Consider the following 20,818-nt stretch of genomic DNA (forward strand, 5'->3'; position numbering starts at 1 on the left):
GAGAATTTTTTAAGTCTAAATCACTTATAAAAAACTGCTTTGAATTGTACTTTTCTGTCAGAAATGTGCCTGAGACTTAAGAAAATCTCAGTCAACTGAGACATAGACACACCCATATAGAAATCACATTCTCATATTCTACTCATAATTAAACAAAAATAGACCGTGTCACGTAAGAAATTAACAATAAACCAAGATGCCACTTTGTTGATTCTTACACCATATTTTAGTTAAACTGTTCTACAAAATGCTTACTGATGCAATAACCGGGAAACACGTCCCTGGGCGCGCCCCAAAATCTAGTTGTGATGATTCCCATCTCCTTCTGATGTCGGTGTTCTAATGACGATATTAAGGTCCTGCTTTAGGTTAATCCTAGAACTTTTTTGCATCTGAAACAAAAGTTAAAGTTCTAAATTTCCAATACATCGGAAAGATAAAACTTTTCGGCATCAACCACACTTCACTGAAAAAAACTTGTGCAGAAGAACCTGTCTTACTTCCAATAAAGACGATCAATTTTAACTAATTCTCCACCTTCAGTTTTCCAGAAGGATACACTAACATTAGGGCTACAAAAAAAACAGGAAATGACGATCACAATGTGCATAAATCAGGAACAAGCCTTTCAACCCTAAAGACAACTTCTGATTCCTCTTGCTGAAACCAATGAATCAATGATTAGGACAACATAAGAATCATGTTGAGAAGTTTAGCAGATGCATTGTTCCTCTTCTTCAACCACATCCCAGCTGTCATCCAGAGCAAACTTGTCATGGGGAGAAGCAACAGCGATCTCCTCGTCACCATTATAACTTGAAGTTGACTCTGTAGCAGAAGACCAGCTGCTCTCAGAAGTTGCCGATTTGACGGAGCTGGACAAGTTCGGTGAAGCTAGTTGCAGTGGTTCACCAACAGAAACTAGTTTGCAGGGCGCCGATGGAACTGAGCCTGCTAAGCTCGATGGAGCAAGTTCCGGCGGTTCATCAGCATAAATTAGTCTCGAAGGTGCTGAATTGACTGGGCTGGGCAAACTCGGTGCAGAGAAATGCAGCGGTTCTTCAGGCGAAAATTTGTTAGCTGCTGACTCGACTGAGCTGGACATGGTCGACGAAGCTAGTTGCCCCATATCAACTCTGTACTGGAGCTGTGCAATGTTGTCGAAGATCCCTAGCATTTCACCACTGAAACAAACGGATTATGTAGATTTGTAAGTTAAATATTCCAATATTAAAAAATCATTTTGACCCTTAGTATTGTACTTACTGCAATGCATCAACAACATGGCCTCTGTCCGTCAGTAGCTCCCTCAGCTGTATCAAATAAATGCATATTAGCCCTTGTTTCATATCAACATGAAGTACATATATCGGTGTGTGAATCACCGGCATAGCTCATTTTGTTACCTTTGCATTCTCCTGTGCTTGTTGCTCCAGCCTTTTAGACTCTTCCTTGGCAGCTTCAAGTAGGACTTCCTGCTCTTTCAGCATTTCTTTAGCTGTTGTCTCCCTTTCAACCATTTCCCTCTCAGCGGCTGCTCTGTCTGCTTGTGCTAATTCACGTCTTCTTTGAAGAGTTTCATGCATCTTCATAGTGTACATGAAAGATCATATGAAATTACATTAAATTTCATGTTCAAGAATATAATCAATGTAAAATATAAAATAATATTGAGCGAATGAACAACACATAAAGCGATTACAGAGCAAAAGTAATCATGAGTTATCTCTAGAATGACATTTTCATTTGGCATTTGGCTTGGACATTGACATGCTCCAAGCAACAATCAACATAATAACACATCAACAAAACTTTCTCGCGCGTCGATAGTGCAAGTCTAATATCCTTCACAGTAAATTGTGGGTATCATTATAGAATTTGCATAAGAGAAGCCACATATTGCAGAGAAACTAAGAAGTATGCACAACAAAGCAAAGTGCAACTGTAAGACCACATTATTTGGCTATTGAACCTGTACTTGGAGTCGTTGGCTAGTGGACACTAGCATAAGTTAGAGCATATATTGATATTTCATTAGGAGAACAAACAAGAGTAACAGAAAATTTTCAAATTTACCTCATCGATGATCGTCACGAAGTGGTTTCGTTCGTCAGAAATGACGGACAACCTAGACTGCAGCCCCTGCGCTTCTGCTGCTAGAACAGATTTCTCAGCAAAAACCTCTGCTGCAACCTATAGATATATATTCCATTGAAGGGTCTTAGCACTGGATACTTAAGTAAATTAGCAGAAAATAAGGTATAAGAATTAAAGTATTTGAGTAAAACCTTGTTGTTCTCTTCCACTACAGAGGTGGACATTTCTTTCAGCTTCGCCGCCTCTACGAGAATATCATTTCCAGCTTGGCTTGCTTCAGTTACAACATTTTTTGTTTCTGCTTCACTAAGCTCAACCTCCTCTAGCATTTCACTTATCGCTGCCACATTTGACAGCAATGCATTCTGTAACATACATTCATACGTTAAGAAAAATTCACAATATGTAATTTTAGGGAGTATTAAAAAAATTCTAATAAATCCAAACTAAGAATCACCCTAAATATGAATGTATACTATTTGGCAATCAATAGCAAACAATTTTGTCTCGTGACAGCAATAATCTTGTTGCTTGTTCTCTAGTATATATTAGGATGGCAGAGAATCCAGTGTGATTGGTAACATAAATATATTTTGGTACATCAAAGAAATTATAGATTGAACATAATGAGCATTATTTTTATGCAATTTTTTTGTTTTTACGAAAGACTGCATGGTGTTAAATATGGATACATACCGTAAATAATATATACCAGGGATGGATCATTATTACTAGCTACGAATGCTGGAGAATATTGAAACTTCCGGGGGAGGGGGAGGCTATTTTTCCTCAAGTTTGCACAGATCGAGAATCAGTGATGATACTTTTTGATCCATTAGCATAATTATTTTCAAGTGTATGTTCCTTGAGAAAATCAAAAGCTTTTTACCGATACATTGATAGAAAACATTTACGTACAAGTCCATGAAATATTACTGCTTTGACAAATACAAGTGATATTTCCAGAATTGAAATGAAGGAAACAGCTGTACCTTATTGTAATTTTCAGCAGAGATAATATGGTCAATGGATTCGGGGCAAATAGAATAGTTTGATCCCATGTTCCTATCATGTGAACCATCATCATGTAGTGCCAAGTTATCTTCAGAAACTGGCATGCCCTGGTTCGTCTCGGAAGATGAGCATTGTAGTTGTCCATCACCATGACCACCCGGATGGTGGTTAGAAGAATGCATTACTTCTTGCTGGTTTTCATGCTCAGTAACAGAGTTCTGCGCGCCAGCAATCACAGGATCGGAATAGCTTTCTTGCGGTAGAACGACCAGATCTGCAGAAGGCGATTGCGTCAAATGCTCCCCCATGGGACTATCCTGAGTTCCAGCTGAATCCTCTTTGGCTGCTACATCGAACTGACCGGGTTCTGAAAGGGTGCCGTTAACAACGGATGCAGTCAACAGATGGCTGTTTGTGTCAGCAGATACTTCTTCATGTTTTCCTGTGGCAGAATTTTGTGTCAGCATAAAGAAGTGTTTGAAATAAAAACAGCAGGGAATGGAAAAAAGAATGCTGTATAACATTCATTAACAGCTCGTTTATCATGTATATATATACAGGATCAAACTTTACCAAGAATTTCTTCATTCATATCTGTGTTAACGTCATCCGGGCCAATATTTGGTAGCACGTTGTGGACGACATATCCCGCAGCGGCTTCAAGGTCGCCTTTGAATGAAATTGAAACTTCTATGAGGGTTGACAAGTTAACCTGCATAAGTAAAAGTGGGGGATGTAGCAGCACACACGTTATTAGGCTGAATGAATAATAGGATGAAAAACGTGTAACAATGCATGATAAATCCCTTTACTGTTTCATACTCGATGCGAAACTAAGTCGACCAGTAAATAACGCGAAGCAGGCAGGTGTCATTTGCGCGAAAACAATATGTTTGCCTGGGTCTCACCAAAAAGGTCTGCGGCTCTAGAATTTTCACCTACTTACTTGAAGAATTTTGCACAAAAAAACTACTATATGGCTTGCATACCAGGTTTCGTACTTCAGCCGAATCCACTTGTAGTACAAATAAATATACAAGCCTGGCTCAAGTTTTATCTAATAGCGATTGTCTTGTGTGTGCAAGTGTCCTGAAAGGTTAATGCTCTTTGCGTATTCGCACACACGCACACACGATGAGCACCGCGCACCTGCACACACAGACCCCTCTTTCCGGAACACAAAATTACGTATAAGCGCAGATAACACTTAACAGATCATCAGTAGTACATGTTCAAACTTGTCAATCAAACGCATCGATCGGCTGTATTAATCTAGCCGCAAACGAGTAATTACGAGAAACTCATCTACTGTTGGACGAATCATCCAATGGGGCGTGGATGTCGCGCGCGCTCACCTGCGGGAACACCTGCACGAGGGCGTCCAGGACGAGGAGCGGATCCCCCGTCATCTTGGCTTCCTCCTGCAACGATCACGACGAAACCCGACGTACGAACTCGTTAGGATCACGACGGAACCGATCGATCGAACAGAGAGAAAACCGGGCTATATATTCCCAGGGGTGGCAGGGAGCGAACCTCGAACTTGCAGCTCGGTTGCTGCTGCTGCATGCCGTTGCCGGCGGACTTGGAAGGATGGGCCCCCGTGGTGCCTGGATTGGGAGCTCCCGCCGTCGATCGCTCTGGTTGGCGGCGGAGCTGACGGGGTTTGCTGCGTGGCGAGGGCTTTGGGACTTTAACAGGGCGGGCGGTGTATCGATCTCGGGGGAGGAGTCGGGCGGGTTTTAATCCGGGTAGGATAGGAAAGTGATATCTTCGTCGTGATCGGATTCCCGAGGAGGCACGCGACGCGGGCTCGGGGCGACCACGAGGTGGCGCGCGCGCGCGCCCGGGCCGTTGGATCTGGAGCGCTTTGGGGCTGCGTTGGACGCCACGATTGGCAGGGGACGGCGGGGATGCGTTCTGTTGCCGGTGCGCGTGTCACGGGCGGCAGCTCTGACTCGGCACCAACAGCAACAGGTTTCAGTTTTGTAGGCAGACAGGTAGTGAGCCTGACTCCCTATACGGTACGGTGAGGGCGACTCGTCCTCTCGCCGGCACGGCGCTTCCCTTCTCCGGCGTCGACAGTCTAATTAAACAGTAGAGTACTGTATTATGTAGTATGTGGATAAATCAGAGTAAGATAGTATACGGAGCAGTAATTAATATTAACAAGTGACTTCAGGTTGGATCACGATTTTTTTGGATAGCGTTAGCCGGTCTTCATGTTTATTTCGGTCGACTGGTTTCAGTGTACTCCGTACTTCGCCGGCCACCAGAACTCGAATGTCCACAAATTGATCACATGGCGCTAGCTAGCCAGGTAGCCGCCACTTAGCCGAGAGTTGCAGAGGCAGAGGATCCCAGCAAACCGAGCTCTTGGATGTTGGAACTAGTTTCCACTTTCCACCAACAACCACCATCGTGAAAATAGCTCTGAACCGAGAAGAACACGAAACCGGAGAGCAGCCGTGATGCAGTGTCAAATTTACCGTGAAGCTAAACGTTGGAGACGACCGTGCAGAACCAATCGGTCCCATCGTGAAAATAGCTCTCAACCGACAAGAACGGGAACCGGAGAGCAGCCGTGATGCAATGTCAAATTTACCGTCAAGCTAAATGTTGGAGACGACCGTGCAGAAGCAATCGGTCCCTCATCACCCGCGCGCGTCTCACCCGCGCCATGCGTTGGTTTTCAGGTTAGTTATTCGCGACATTGTGTGTGTTCACATGATTCGCGCCATACTTTTTAAAAATGTAGCATAACGTTTTTGCATTATTTGCAATGTCATCTACTTCAATGATCTGTTGCATTGGTATTTCTTTATTTTACTACAAGGTGAGAATTTTGTTAGAAAACATGAACGAACTAAAACCATCTAGATGGTCGATCAAGCACCGCAGGAAACAACAAAATTTCAACCCACTGGTCGGTTGGCTGACGGCTAGCGCGATCCTGGTTATAACATGTGGTACTGTGTTAGCTTAAAGTGGTGAAATTCATTAGTTCGTGTCTAATTATAATATCACATTAACCACCGGTTCACGGGCATGGAAGTGCTTTTGGGGGCCAGCGACCGACCTATCATTGAGGATTGCCACTAGGGTCTGCCGCTCGGCATCCATGAGCTGGCGAGCAGACTGGTCGCAGTGGGTTGTCTCGAAGGACAAGAGCGGCGCCGTGTGCTCATCTCTCATCACGAGGACGCCGAATTCTTCATTGAAGTCCTCGAGGTCGTCTTCGTCGTCCTTTTCCACCTCCCGCCACCGCCGCCACGGTGTTTGCATACCCAGCGAGCGCTGCACCAGCCTCAGCCGCGATGCCCGCCGCCACCGCCCCCATCGCCGCTTCGCACTCCACATCTTCTGCATACATCTTTGAAGGGATTTGACGCATGTAAGACACAACAAATCTTCTTACACGATCACCCAATATACATGTATGAAGGTACAAGTACAAATTGAATCTAGGGTTTGCTCACCGAGAGATTGGAGAAGGCTCCATGAAGACACTGATCCATGCGATCCACGTAAGTAGGCTAATTGCTCCCGGAAACAATGATATCTCCTCCTTACTCCTAAGATCAAACAAATGACCTCTTCATTGGTGTTCAAACTTACGTGCAGATCGATATGGCAGAACTTCCGTAGGGGTTTCCCCTACGGTACAAGTGTCAAAAAAATATGGCAGAACTTCGGTGTCCAGAATAAAGCTCTACCGAAGTACAACAAGTATTATGAAAACGTGAAGAGAGAAGAGAGGAGAGCACGTGATGGATGCCCTTTGGGAGAGAGGGTGCCTCTTTATACGAGGGGAGGAGGAGGGGTAGGGTAACCATAACAGTAGGTCTCTGCCATATGGGAGGTGAGGTGGAGGCGGTTGAGCCACCGTTGGGCCAAAACCTTAGCCGTCCCTTGGGGCTTAGGGTCTACGCCAACCAGCCCATATGGGCACTTAGTGCCCCATGCGGTCAACCCTATTGGGCTTAGCCAAGCCTCCCACCCATTGCCCCCCTCTGACACTTTCAAAAAGTCCAAAACTTCTCTTCTCTCTTAAGAAAATCCATTAGAACAATTTCAATAAAAAAATTCCCAAAGAAATTCCAAAACTCTTTCGGTCTCTGGGACAAATTTATGTACTCTCTCTCTCAAATATCTTCGTATAAATTCATATGATATTCCCGTGAGTAACTAGTAAAATAAAGATCAGGCAGACTTAAGAGTGTGGCCCAAAGATCAATAATGCATAAACATGATTATGAAACACTTCCATATCAATAACCAACAACGGGGCCTTGGACGTCCATGATGGCTCTTATACATACAAGAATAACTTTCAAGCGAGCCTTGTGTTATTCAATACTTTGTTCCTTATGTTGCACGATATAATGGAAACCTACGTTTAGACTTCGGTAACCCCGTGATTCAAATCTTGATCACTCTACCATTATCATCATACCAGTTTCATTCTCTATTCTTGTTCCGTGTTCCGATGTTCTTGTGGTTACTATAACACTGTGTTCGGCCAGTCACATAGTGACATTGTAATACCGACAGTGCCTAGAACATATCTCTCCATACTTCGAGGAGCAATATCCCTGTATTGTACAATATTCTTCACACACACACACACTGATATACATGAAGCTTACCTTTAAGATCACCCTCTTTTGGGTTCTAAGTACATCTTCCACTGTGCATGTATTTTATATTTACCGTTGCCTCCACGGGCCACGGCATAACTCCTTCATCGGCGATTTCCGTTGCCTCTGTCTTGGTGATTGCGGCTGTCTCGACGTCCTCCGAGAAGCGCTCGCGCGCCACCTGGCTGATCTTGGCCCATGTGGTGATCTTGCGGCGAGTCATGGATACTAGCTAGGCTGTTTCCCCTAAACCATGTGGCGGCATCCTACATATAGAACACAACCAGGGCGGGAAATGGGGGCCACGCACATCGGCATTAACTTCGCCGCATCGTCCATTGGGGCGAGGGTTTAGGAAAAATGTGTCGGACCACATTTGGGTCGGCATACCAAATGTACCCGGGGAGGATAAAACACCGACCCAAAAAAAACAAAAAAACAACAGACAGACCAGGAGAAAATAGTTTGTTCCGGAAACTTTGCAAAAAAAAAACCTAAAGGACGGAAGAATACCAAACTATCCCTAGGGTTTCCTGCACTCGCCGAAGTCAGTGGCCGCCGCCAAACTCCAACGCCGCCTAAACGTGCACTGGAAGAGACGCCGAGCCTCCACCATTGCCAGTCCAAAAGAGCATCATCGCCAACGAGGCTTTGTGAGTCTATGAACAGGTCCGTTGCAAGCAACAAGGCACGTGTCGATGTGGCATGTCGACCGGGGACATCCCGTGCTATCTTGGACGAAGATCCACCGCATCCCGACGATGAAGCCGGGGAACAGTGATTGAACCACCACCTCCGGACCAACATCCTTGCTCCAGAGCATCCATCTCGCCCCGGCCCCTAGCGCCACCGCGGATAACGACGACTGCCGATGACACGTTGAGAAACATATCTCGCCAGATCTGAAGAAGCGGCGAGAAGATCATGCATGTTGCCGATCTGAAGGATCGATAAGCACACGATACCACCAACTCTGAGACGATGCCATGAAGGTTGCCGCCGGTGTGGGAGTAGAGTTGAGGCAGATTTATTTTCTCGGGCGCCGCTCCCACCACATCAACGGCACACCATACTGGCAAGCCCTAACCCTACCTACAGAACAGAGGAACGAGATCCCCCTCCATCCTGCCGCTAGAGCGGCAAGTGGAGGGAGAGGAGATCGAGCGCTGCTCCCACCACCCCCAACGACGCATCATAGCAGACAAGCTCTAACCCTACCTACAGAACGGAGGAAAGAGACCCCCCTCCCTCCCGCCGCTGGAGCGGCAAGTGGAGGGAGAGGGGGCCAGCGCCCTGGCAGGAGGAGATTGGAGGGAGGGAGGTCGCCGCCACCTCTGTCGCAAGAGGAAGACGCAAAACAGTACAGGGTGTAAGACGATAACTCCGCCTTTATTGGCTGTCACAGCTTTATTTCAACACAATGCAGAAAAATACAGGCAGTACAAGGAAACCACAATTAGGAAAATTCCCGAAAACCGGTGGTATTATAGACGTTGACAAAACTAGGTACATACGTTTCACATGAGCTATACGGAGGAGAACATACAGGAACAAAAAAAAAGCACCTTCTGATAACCCATCTCTCAAAAACTCTTGGAACCCAAGAATTGACTTGGCCAAGGTTTCTCACCAGGCGGGGAATCCAAGGGAAGCCTGCTTACATGGCAGCAATGTCGGCCGCCGACGCCGTTCTGTCGCAGTTCCTTCCAGTTCCAGTTCCAGGGAGGCAAGCGGTCGCCGCGGCCTGGAGGTGGTCGTCGGGGGGACTGAACTTCTCGCTGACGTTGTCGCTGAGCACGGCGCCGTCCGCCGCGTCGATGGACCGCTCGTACTCCCACTGGTCGTCGCTGTAACGGTACCTCTGGCTCGTCGTGGCCGTCCCGTTGACGACGTCGTGGTCCTTGACGAGCATCCAGCCCGCCGCCGTCTGCTCGTCGACGAGCCGCGCCTCGCTCTGGAAGCCTCCGCACTCCGCCTTGGTCTGGATGTCGAGGGTGTGGGACAAGCTGCCCTTCATGACGGACATGCCGTCCTCGCCGGCGTCCTCTGTGTCCAAGTAGAAGGAGAGCGGGTACTCGGCCTCGGTGGTGAGCTTGCCGATCTCCTTCCCCTTCTCCGACCGGACCACCACCTCCGTGTCCTGCTCCACCTTGAGCTGCACGGTCTTGTTGGTGCCGTCGTTGGTGAACTCGACCAGGCTCTTGGCCTCCGTCTCCGTCTCCACCTCGGTGGTGAGGTTGCCGAGCGAGCAGCTGACCCAGCCGCTGAAGAAGGACTTGCGCTTGGCCTTGATGCTGAAGCTGCCATTGAGCGCCTGCGTCGTGTACCTGCGGGAGATGGACAGGCGCGGCGTCTGGTACGGCCCGAGCGACGCCTCCACCTCCAGCCAGCTGGGGTCGAGCCAGAGGTGCAGGTTGGCGTCGACGAGCCACTCGGCGATGCCGTCCACGACGCTGATGGCGATCTGGTGGGTCTTGTTGTCGACGAGCAGGCCGAGGAACGGGGTGAGCTCGATGTCGTAGGTGGGCAGGTCGAAGGCGCCGAGCGCGGACACGGGCTGCCAGTAGAGCGGGTTGATGCCGCCCGTGTAGATGACGGGGAACGGCACGAAGGAGCCGGCGAAGCGGCCGTCCACGCTCGCGACCACCTCGCGGTACGCCGCGTTGTCCCGCCCCGTGCTGAGGTTGTTCGCCTGGATGTAGAGGTCCGGCGGGTTGGAGTACCAGAACTCGTCGTTGGAGTGGGGGGACACGAACACCTCCAGCACCGCCCGGTAGGTGCTCGTCGGAATGGTGAGCAGGCTGGAGCGGGAGTCGGACGAGTTCTGGATGCGGAACCAGTAGCCGCTGTCGCCGGTGGCCTCCGAGATCGGCAGGATCAGGTCGGCCGGCGCCTGGAAGTAGGATTCCGGCAGCTTCGGCTTGTCGGAGGAGGAGGAGGGAGTTACCTCGGAGATAAGGGGGTAAGGAGGGGTCCCGTGGAATTCGAGGGAGACGGTGACGTTGTAGAGGCCGGTGAAGACGTCGTTGACCAGGTTCTCGAGCATGACCGAGAGGACGCCGGCGGGCGGGGAGCGGAGGAGGGCGGAGTAGCGGGTGATGTGGACTTTGATCGCTCCTTCTCTCGATCTCACGAGACTCCCTCTCGCTCACGATCAGGACGAACAGATGAACACACAAAGGTTTTTGGCCTGCGTACAACTTGCAGTTTTTCTCTCTATTCTCATTCCTTTTATTACAGAGGATCACGATCGTGACTAGGACCACGGCGCTCGTGGTGAACGTGCCATCCCACGTTCGAGCGGATCGGAGCAGTACAACGATCGTGCGAAACGACTAAGTAAAACGATCCTATCCAAACCCCTAAGTTTTAGCTGAACTTAACTGAACCTAAACGGCTCTTATTCTGAACCTGACGAGCTAGATTAACTGACAATCTCCCCTAATCTAGTTGTCCTTCACCTTGATGATGCCGATGCGGCGTCGCAGCTCCTGAAACTGGACGCGAGCGAGGGACTTCGTCAGGATGTCGGAGAGCTGATCCTCGGTACGCACGAACTGAACGTCAATGTTGCCGTTCTCCACGCACTGGCGGATGAAGTGGTACCGAATCTCGATGTGCTTGCTCCTGTCGTGGAAGACAGGGTTTTTCATCAGCGCAATGGCTGATTTGTTGTCGACGCGCAGCTCCGTGGCGTCGCCGTCGTGGCCCATGAGCTCGCCGTAGAGTCGTTTGAGCCAGACGCCTTGGCACGCCGCCGTCGTCGCAGCGACGTACTCCGCCTCGCAGGACGACAGCGCAACGATTTTCTGTTTCGTTGACTGCCAGGAGACCGGACAGCATCCGAAGAAGAACAAGGTGCCGCTCGTGCTCTTCCGATCGTCGACGTCCCCGGCGTGATCAGAGTCACTGTGTCCCACGAGCTTGGCTTCCTTTTCCTGGTGTGCGTAAGAGCACCCAAGTTCCTTCGTGCCGGCGATGTACCGCAGAAGGTGCTTCACCGCGCTCCAATGTTCACCGGTCGGCGCCTCCATGAACCTGCTAAGATAACCGACGGCGAAGCAGATGTCGGGCCTGGTGTGGACGAGGTAGCGCAGTCCTCCCACGACGCTCCTGTACTCCGCGGCGTCCACCGCTTCACCGGCACCTTGCTTGCTCAGTTTCAACCGAGGCTCCATGGGCACCTGTCGTGGGATTGCACCCGCTCATGCCCATCCGTTCCAGCAGCTTCTCGGCGTATGCTGCTTGTCCGAGCGTGATGTGCCCGGGCTTCTGAGTCACCTCGATACCGAGGTAATAACTCAATAGCCCAAGGTCGCTCATTTTGAACAGCGACATCATCTCCTTCTTGAAAGAGCTGATCGCTGCTGCCGAAGTGCCGGTGATGATCATGTCGTCGACGTACACCCCCAGCAGCAGACGCGCGCCATCCTTGACCCGCGTGTACACTGCATGCTCCGATGGACACTTGACGAAGCCGAGCGAGTCAAGGCTCCCGTCCAGCTTCGCGTTCCGAGCGCGTGGAGCTTGACGAAGGCCGTACAACGCCTTCCTTAGGCGCAACACCTTGCCCTCCTCGCCGTTCTTGACGAAGCCCGGAGGTTGCCTGACGTAGACCTCCTCCGTGAGTTCGCCGTTGAGGAAGGCGGATTTCACGTCGAGGTGGTGAACCTCCCACCTCTCCTGTGCGGCGACGGCGAGCAGAAGGCGCACGGAGTCCAGCCTCGCGACCGGAGCGAACACCTCCTCGAAGTCGACACCTGCACGTTGCACATACCCTTTCGCGACGAGCCTGGCCTTGTGCTTGACGATGACGCCTCGCTCGTCGCGTTTCGCCTTGTACACCCACTTGAGACCGATAGGCCTGTGTCCTCGCGGAAGCTCGACGAGGTCCCAAGTGGAGTTCTCCTCGATCGAGTTCATCTCCTCGATCATCGCCTTGTTCCGAGCACGCCTCCTTGCGTGCTTCTTCCACGCTCCCTGGTTCCTCCGCGGAGACCAGAAGCATCCGCTCCGCCGGGTTCGGCGCCTCGGCATCCGATCCATACAAGTCGCCGACGAGCCCGAACCGGTGCGGTTCGTCCGGATCGTCCGCCTCGTCGTACAGCTCCGGATCGGGTACCGGTGCGGGCGTTGGGTACTGCGCGTCGTCCATGGCGCCTTGATCGGGTGGTGGAGGCGAGGTAGGCGTGAGCGGTGTTGGTGATGGAGCAGCGCTCGACGCGGTGGCTCTCGCCTCCGTTCCCGACGGTGCAGGTGACGCCCTTCGCGGGACGCGCGTCGCTGCCACCGGTACCGACGACATGGTGTACTCCACCACGAGCTCCTCGCTGCGTTCGGCGGCGGTCACATCCTTGTCCCAGTCCCAGCACGCAGCCTCGTCGAAGACGACGTCGCGGGAGACGTGTACGCGTCGCGTCGTTGGGTCATACACCCTGTACGCCTTGGATCCTGGCTCATAGCCGATGAAGATCATAGGAGTGCTGCGGTCGTCCAGCTTGCGCAGGAGCGGGCGGGCGGACTTGACGTGGACGACGCAGCCGAAGACGCGCAGGTGATCAACCGCCGGCTTCTTCCCGTACCAGGCCTCGTAGGGGGTCATGCCGTCGACGCTGCGGGTGTGTGCGCGGTTGAGCACGTACACCTGCCGTGGTCACCGCCTCACCCCGAAGTAGCTCGGCATCCCCTTCGCCTTGAGCATGCAGCGGGCCATGCCCACCACCGTTTGATTGCGCCGCTCGACGACGCCGTTTTGCTGCGGAGAGTACGGCGCCGTCGAGTGCCGCTTGACGCCGGAGTCGGCGAAGTGAGCGGCGAGGTCGTTGGAGGTGAACTCCCTCCACGATCGGTGCGCAGCACGCGCAGCTTCCGCCGCGCCTCGGATTGCGCCTCAGCTTGGAAGCGCTTCGGGCGGCCGCCGCTTCATCCTTCGAGCCCAGCAGCCACGACCCACATGAAGCGACCGTGGTCGTCCACCAGCCAGGAGGAAGAAGCGACGTCCTCCGGGTGTCGCCGGCGTGATCGCACCGCGGAGATCCGCGTGGACAAGTTCGAGCGGCTCCTCCGCTCGATACTTGGCCTTCTGCGGAAATGGCGTGCGGCGCTGCTTCCCCGCTGTGCACACCTGCGCAGCTCCCCCGTGTGTTGGATCGTCGGGAGCCCACGCACCATGTCGCTCCGCGCCATCTCGCTGCAAGGCCTCGAAGTGGAGGTGCCCGTACCGCGCGTGCCGGCGCCACGACTCCGTGTCGTGATGCATTGCGAGGCATACGGGCTGCACGGAGCGCAGGTGTCGGCTTGTACAAGCGGTTTGGTGCGCGTGTTACCTTGAGCAGCAGTTTGTCGCGGCGGTCATGGATGGTGAGGATGCCGCGGCGGATCCCGATGTCGCAGTGGTGCTCGTCGAGCTGACCGAGGCCGACGACACCGCTCTTCGGGCGAGGGATGTAGTAGACGTCGGTGAAGGCGCGATGCGGCCCTCCGTCGATGGTGAAGGTGATCGTGCCGCGTCCTTTATCCGCACCACCGATCCGTCGCCGAGCGGACGCTCCCGGTGATCGTCTCATCAAGGTCCGCGAACACCGAGCGGTCACCGGTCATGTGATTTGACGCTCCGGTGTCCGGATACCGGGTGGCCTCGAGCTTCTCGTTGTCGCGCCCGGGCCGCACCACGGCTTTCTCTTCGTTGAGGAAGACGACCGCGTGCTCGTTTGACGACGCAGGTGGTGCTGCGGCGGGAGCCGTGGCGAGGGAAGAGGCACGGGGTCGAGCCGCACTTCGCGAGCAGCATCGCCGGGTCGGCGTCGTCGTCGGCCTCGGCCTCCACCGAGTGAGCCTCTTCCCTCTTCTTCTTCCCGCACTCACGGGCCCGGTGCCCTTTCTTGCCGCAGTAGCGGCACTGGTCGTCCCTCTTGGACCCACCGGAGGCGTTGGCGCCGTCCCCGGCCGGCCGCTTCTCCTCGCGACCTTTCCCGCGGTTCCTTCCTCCGCCTGAACTGCTTCCACCGCCGTCGCCGCGCTTGTAGCGTGACCTCCACTCCTCCTCCGTGAGAAGGAGTTTGCCGGAGTCGTCCTCTCCGTCGATGGCGTCGTTCTCCTCGACGACGAGCAGGCGCCCGCTAAGCTCCTCGATCGTCATGGCATCTACATCCAGTAGAGATTCAATCGAGGAAGCCATCCGGCGGTACTTACGGGGAGCACGCGGAGGAACTTGCGAACGGCCTTGCGCTCGTCCTCCGGGTCGCCGAGGATCTCCGCATCGCTCAGGATGGTGGTGAGACGCAGGGCGAACGTCTCGACCGTCTCGCCGCTCTTGAACGCGAGGCGATCGTAATCGCGCCGCCGTGTCCGAGCCTTGGCGATCCGCACGCGTTCGGCGCCGACGCGCGGCGTCTTGAGCGTGTCCCACGCAACCTTGGCGTTGTCCTTGGCGGCGAGGGTGCGGATCAGCTCCGGTGGCACGGCGCGGAGGAGTGCGGAGAGTGCCGCCCGATCGTCGTGATCGTCGCACTCACCGCCGTCGACGGCGTCCCGCAGGCCGTGGACTCGCGGCTCGGATCCGCATCGGGACCGCCCAATCTGCGTAATTCGTACGCGTCGGGGTGGGCCACCGCGATCCGCCGGTGACCTCCCGTGCCACCTTCTCCCTCACCACCACCTCGCGCCCCGGTGGCGGCTCCGGCCACGGCGAACGGGTGAGGAGGAGGGGCGACGAGGCGATGAGGATCCCGGGGGCTTGGAAGCGGATTTGGACGCCCCGTCCTTGTCCTTCTTCTCCCCCGCCGCAGGTTTCTGCGGAGGCTTGGAGCCTGCCATGATCGTTGGCGAGGCTCTGATACCACTTGTGGACTTTGATCGCTCCTTCTCTCGATCTCACGAGACTCCCTCTCGCTCACGATCAGGACGAACAGATGAACACACAAAGGTTTTTGGCCTGCGTACAACTTGCAGTTTTTCTCTCTATTCTCATTCCTTTTATTACAGAGGATCACGATCGTGACTAGGACCACGGCGCTCGTGGTGAACGTGCCATCCCACGTTCGAGCGGATCGGAGCAGTACAACGATCGTGCGAAACGACTAAGTAAAACGATCCTATCCAAACCCCTAAGTTTTAGCTGAACTTAACTGAACCTAAACGGCTCTTATTCTGAACCTGACGAGCTAGATTAACTGACAGGTGACGTCCTTGCGCACGGTCCAGCGGATGCCGTCCGGGGTGGGCTCGGCGGTGGTGGTGCGGAGGAGCTCGGCGCCGTCGAGCCAGACGGCGGCGACGCGGTCGTACTGGTCGCCGGAGATTTCGACGGAGAAGGAGAGCACGACCTGGGACCAGGGCGCGGGGCACCCGGGCGGGGGCGCGTAGGCGGCCGTGGCCGGGGCGGCGCCGTAGGTGTTGGCGAAGGAGTGGGACAGCACCGGCACGGTGCAGGTCGGCGCCATGGGCGGAGGGGGCGGGAGCGGGTAGGTGGGGTCGAGGTACTCCTGGGCCGCCGCCGCCGCATTGGCCAAGGCGCCCGGCCGAGCGTAGCGGACGGCGTAGTGGTCGGGGACCTCGGCGAGAACCGGGCCGAGGAGGTGGAGGAGCGGGAGGAGGAAGAGGAGGAGAAGCCGCGGCGCCATCTTGGTTGGAGCTTGGAAGCGCGCGCGCCTCGCCGCTGATTGCCTTTGTATAGTGCTGCTAGATTTGGATCTGCTTGGCTGCCTGCCCTGCTCCAGGCAGCATCCGTACTGAGAGTCTGAGATGTTCAGATCGCCGGTGAAACTTGAGCGCGCTCGATCACTATCCGATTCAACAAGTGACATGAGCCCAAAAATTACCACACGAGGAATCAGAGTGGATGACTCAATTATGTCAACCTCATTCTGTATATGCTATTATCATCGGACCCTGTTCACGTTATGTCATGTTCATGCAGTCAATGTAATGTCCACTCAATTCGTTTTATAATTTTTATCGTGGTTTTACTATGAATCTTAATATACACCATAAGCAATACAAAAATTGTGGAATGAAGGGAGTATGCACACTTTTTAAGGCTTGTTTGATTCCCGGGATTTTCATAACGCAGAAATAGGAAAAGCGCATGATTGGAATGGCACGTCGTCTTCAATCCTATAGGATTAGGAAAGTACACGATTTTGGATCGATTGCACAGGAAAGCCAAAGATATTGTAGAAAGATGTTGAAGTGAAGCAAAATTTTCCTACAAAACATAGTGTAAATAAATCCTTTGAAGAAATTTTAAAGGCTGAAACGACCTTTATAGAAAAATATTTGGTATGGTTCCAATTTCTACAAAAATCCTACATAATTCTTTTAAATCGAACAAGCCCTTAGTTTTATTCCTAGCTTTCTTTTGCAGGGTATTCCTAGCTAGATGGCACGAGCGGTATGAATAACAAACCATACTTTTAGAAAAACAGGGCTTCAAACCCCAGTTCCATTTACTGAAACCATAGTCACCGAACAACCATTCAGATTTTTTTACACACCACCTGATGTTCAACATCAAAAGCCTAACAGTTCACTCCACAAAACATAACAGACCATATTACAGACCACCACTAAGAGTTTTGACACCGCGAGGGGAAAAGGGGAGGGCACAAACAGCAACATCCCAGGACTGGTTTTCACGGACGCTCCAGCACTTTGAATCATGCACCGTCGCCAACCAACATCAGAGCATTGGCCTCCAGGGTTCTTGCCAAATCTTCTGCCGTGATCAGCATCGGCCCAAACCCTCGCACCCTGTTCATGTCGCACACCTCCAAAGTCGATCTCGCCTTCTTCTTAGGGGTCGGCCAGGCTCCGGCCATGACAACAGCCGCGGCAACCGAGCTAACACCTCCAGTTTGCTCAGCATCAGGTTCAGACTTCCTCTTTCTTCTTCCTTCAGCGGGATCTTCCACTGAGCACAACTGAAGGCCACTTGCCTCCACACCCGCTGCATTCCAAACCATTGAGATCGATTGAACACATGGTCATTCCTGGTAATTCAGATGGTTCTCAGGGTAGCAGCAAAAATCATATTGAGTAAAGCATTCTTTTTTATCATTCCAAAGAGAAGTGATATCAGACAGGTTTGCAAACTTAATCCTAAGACCCAAAACCAAACCTATCTCCTTCCATACTTTGGAAGCAACCACACAGTCAAAGAACAAGTGTTGGCAAGATTCAACTTCATTGCAAAACACACAAGTCAAATCATCAACATTTTGTCTTTTAACCAAGTTGTCTCTAGTGAGCAACTTATTATGAAATAACAACTAGAGAAAGAAATGAATTTTGGGGGAAAACCTTTAGTTTCCAAACACAGTGAATATCAACAGGTTTAATCCCACCAAAATAGATTTCACACTATAGACCCCATTGGCCTCCCACATCTAGATCAGAGCATACTTCTCATTATTCAAGGTAATGGACTGTGCAATTTGCTGGATTTCCAGCCACTGCACCATCAACCTATGATCAAAACATATTCTAAAGGTTACTTTCGAAGAAACTCCATCCCAAAACTCAACAATGGTTTTATCCTACTCCTTAACCAGGAAATAAACTTCCCAGTATTGAATAGCTAGGCTGCAGGACCCAAACCAATGATCTTCCCAAAATTTAACTTTCTTCCTATCCCCTACTTTCCATTAATGCCCCATTTTAGCAGCTTTAGCAGCCCACATCACCCCTTTCCAGAAAGGAGACGCACCAGTAGAAGAGCAAGATTTTTTTTTTTGGATTATCAACACTATATTTAATATCAATAATCTGTTTCCAAAGCTTGTTCTCATTCAAATTATATCTTTTAATCCAGGAGGCTAACAGGCACATATTCATCTCTGATAAGTCAGGAATGCCTAAGCCTCCATACTCTTTTTTCTAGTGACCAAACCCCAGTTAGTTAAATGGTATTTGTGATGTCCCTCATAATTATCCCAGAGACAGTGAGCCATCTGAGAATTACTAAGGGTAATGGCCAATTTTGGAAATTTGATCACACTAAGTAAATATACAGGGATGCTGGCTAGGACACTTCTAACCAGCTCTAAGTTAGCAGCATGGTTAAGAAGCTTTCCCCTCCGACCAGCAGCCTTCTTCAGGATTTTATCAACAACAGGTTGGATATCTTCTCTTCTAAGTTTATTGTGATGCAAGGGAACTCCTAAATATTGCATAGGGAATTCACCCAGCTTACAGCTCAAAGTCTGAGCAATAAAATGTGGATCACTGTCATCCACGTTAATAGGGACTAAATCACACTTGTGAAAATTGATCATCATGCCAGACATATGTTCAAAACAGGCCAGGATCCACTTCAAATTTATAGTAGAGGACAAGTTATTTTCTAGAAAACTTATGGTATCATCAGCATATTGCATACTGATGATACCTCCACCTCCCAATTCTTGCAGGAGCCCAGCTAACAGTCTATTAACAACAGCTTTGGACAAGATATTGGTGAACACATCAGCCATAAAATTAAAAAGGATAGGAGAGATAGGATCCCCTTGCCTCGCACCTCTACTAGTCAGAAAAAATGACTATTACAATCATTGATCCTAACACCCACAGATCCATTATGCAAAAGACCTTCAATAATAGAAATCCATCTGGGGCTAAACCCCCTCATCCTCATGACTCTCAAGAGAAAATCCCTACCAACCCTATCAAAGGCCTTCTCATAGTAAAGCTTAAAGATAAAACCAGATTGACCATTATGCACTGCATTATGAATAATTTCATGGGCAGAAACAACACTCTCAAGTATATACATCCCCTTAATAAAAGCTGTTTGGTTTGGTGAGATAAGATTTTCAGTAACCACTCCCAGCCTATTGGTGGCACACTTAGAGAAAATCTTGAAACTACAATTAGTTAAGGCAATTGGCCTGAATTTATGTATAGTTACAGCTTCAGCCTCCTTCGGAATTAAAGTTAACAAAGAGAAATTCAATCTGAACAGATGTAGTTTCCCTTCATTCCAATCTTTCACCATAGACATGAAATCAACTCTAATGAGCTCCCAAAAGTGTTGATAAAAAAGAAAAGAAAAGCCATCAGGGCCAGGAGCACCCTCAGCATAAGAGCCAAAGATTGCCTCCTTCACCTCTTTTTCAGAAAAAACAGCATCAAGCATATTATTATGATCCTGGGACACATATCCTCAGGGTCCCAGAAATCATCCACTAAATCAATATCAAGGCAAGGCTCTTGGCAGAAAAGGTTCTTATTGTAATTAACAGCAATCTCAAGCATACCTTTGTTATCTTCTACCATGCCTGAATCACCTTGCAGTTGACCAATCTGCTTCTTCCTTCTCCTCTGATTTGCTACAGAATGGAAGTAAGCAGTATTACGATCACCCTCCAAAGTATAACGTTCCCTAGACCTTTGTCTGGCCTTAATTTCCTCATTTCTCCAAATATTAGTAAGTTCAACAGAGGTATTCTTCATTCTAGACTAAGAAACAGGGGATAAGCATTGTGTTTCAGAAGCAATGTCGAGTAAATCATATTCAGCAACCAGCTATTGCTTAAGTTTTCTTTGAGCAGATTCAATATTAGCTGACCAGCCTTTCAAACCTTTTCTAGTTTTCCTCATCTTAAATTGCCATCTATCAACAGAACTTTGTAGATGACAGGGGGTTTGCCAAATGTTGGCCACCACTTGCTCAAACCCCTCAATTTTAAGCCACCACTTTTCAAATCTAAACTGTTTATCATGAGGAATTTTCAAAGCAACAGTATCAACAATAATGGGGGTATGATCACTACCAACTCTAGCCTTGGAAGATAAACTACTAGCAGGAAACAAAGAGTCCCAACAAGTAGAAACAAATACCCTATCTAGCAAGGCCATGACCAGATTATCCTGGTTCTTAGCTTAAGAAAACTGCCTACTGATGGCGTGTAACTCACACGTTCGTTAGGAACCCCAAGAGGAAGGTATGATGCGCACAGTAGCAAGTTTTCCCTCAGAAAGAAACCAAGGTTTATCGAACCAGGAGGAGCCAAGAAGCACGTTGAAGGTTGATGGCGGTGGGATGTAGTGCGGCGCAACACCGTAGATTC

The 20,818-nt window shown here is 50.6% G+C and overlaps 2 protein-coding genes across 2 annotated transcripts; both read right to left on the reverse strand.

Annotated features, from left to right (window-relative positions):
• Positions 1-640: 640 nt before the first annotated feature.
• On the reverse strand, positions 641-7,974 carry LOC124648835. The gene is made up of 11 exons (XM_047188531.1): positions 7,825-7,974; positions 6,191-6,474; positions 5,110-5,197; positions 4,467-4,532; positions 3,685-3,823; positions 3,090-3,541; positions 2,289-2,462; positions 2,077-2,193; positions 1,407-1,586; positions 1,267-1,313; positions 641-1,184 (listed from the first exon to the last, which is right to left on the reverse strand). The coding sequence occupies exons 1-11, from the start codon at positions 7,972-7,974 to the stop codon at positions 713-715; spliced, it is 2,169 nt and encodes a 722-aa protein (XP_047044487.1). The 3' UTR covers positions 641-712.
• A 1,363-nt stretch (positions 7,975-9,337) lies between these two features.
• Positions 9,338-16,372, reverse strand: LOC124705335 (peptide-N4-(N-acetyl-beta-glucosaminyl)asparagine amidase A-like). The gene is made up of 2 exons (XM_047237070.1): positions 15,928-16,372; positions 9,338-10,856 (listed from the first exon to the last, which is right to left on the reverse strand). Exons 1-2 carry the CDS (start codon positions 16,370-16,372, stop codon positions 9,409-9,411), a joined length of 1,893 nt encoding a protein of 630 aa, XP_047093026.1. The 3' UTR covers positions 9,338-9,408.
• Between the last annotated feature and the right edge of the window lie 4,446 nt (positions 16,373-20,818).

The sequence above is a fragment of the Lolium rigidum genome, chromosome 4 (genome assembly GCF_022539505.1).
Source record: "Lolium rigidum isolate FL_2022 chromosome 4, APGP_CSIRO_Lrig_0.1, whole genome shotgun sequence".
Classification (NCBI taxonomy): Eukaryota; Viridiplantae; Streptophyta; class Magnoliopsida; order Poales; family Poaceae; genus Lolium; species Lolium rigidum.

Excerpts from the sequence above, each read along its gene's own strand:
- LOC124648835 (XM_047188531.1), bottom strand. The coding sequence starts at position 7,974 with ATGACTCGCCGCAAGATCACCACATGGGCCAAGATCAGCCAGGTGGCG. Across the intron at positions 1,587-2,076 it reads TCGTGACGATCATCGATGAG|ATGCATGAAACTCTTCAAAG; the intron begins GTAAATTTGAAA and ends TACACTATGAAG. Across the intron at positions 1,314-1,406 it reads AAGCACAGGAGAATGCAAAG|CTGAGGGAGCTACTGACGGA; the intron begins GTAACAAAATGA and ends TATTTGATACAG.
- LOC124705335 (XM_047237070.1), bottom strand. The coding sequence starts at position 16,372 with ATGGCGCCGCGGCTTCTCCTCCTCTTCCTCCTCCCGCTCCTCCACCTC. Across the intron at positions 10,857-15,927 it reads CGTGCGCAAGGACGTCACCT|TCCACATCACCCGCTACTCC; the intron begins GTCAGTTAATCT and ends GAGCGATCAAAG.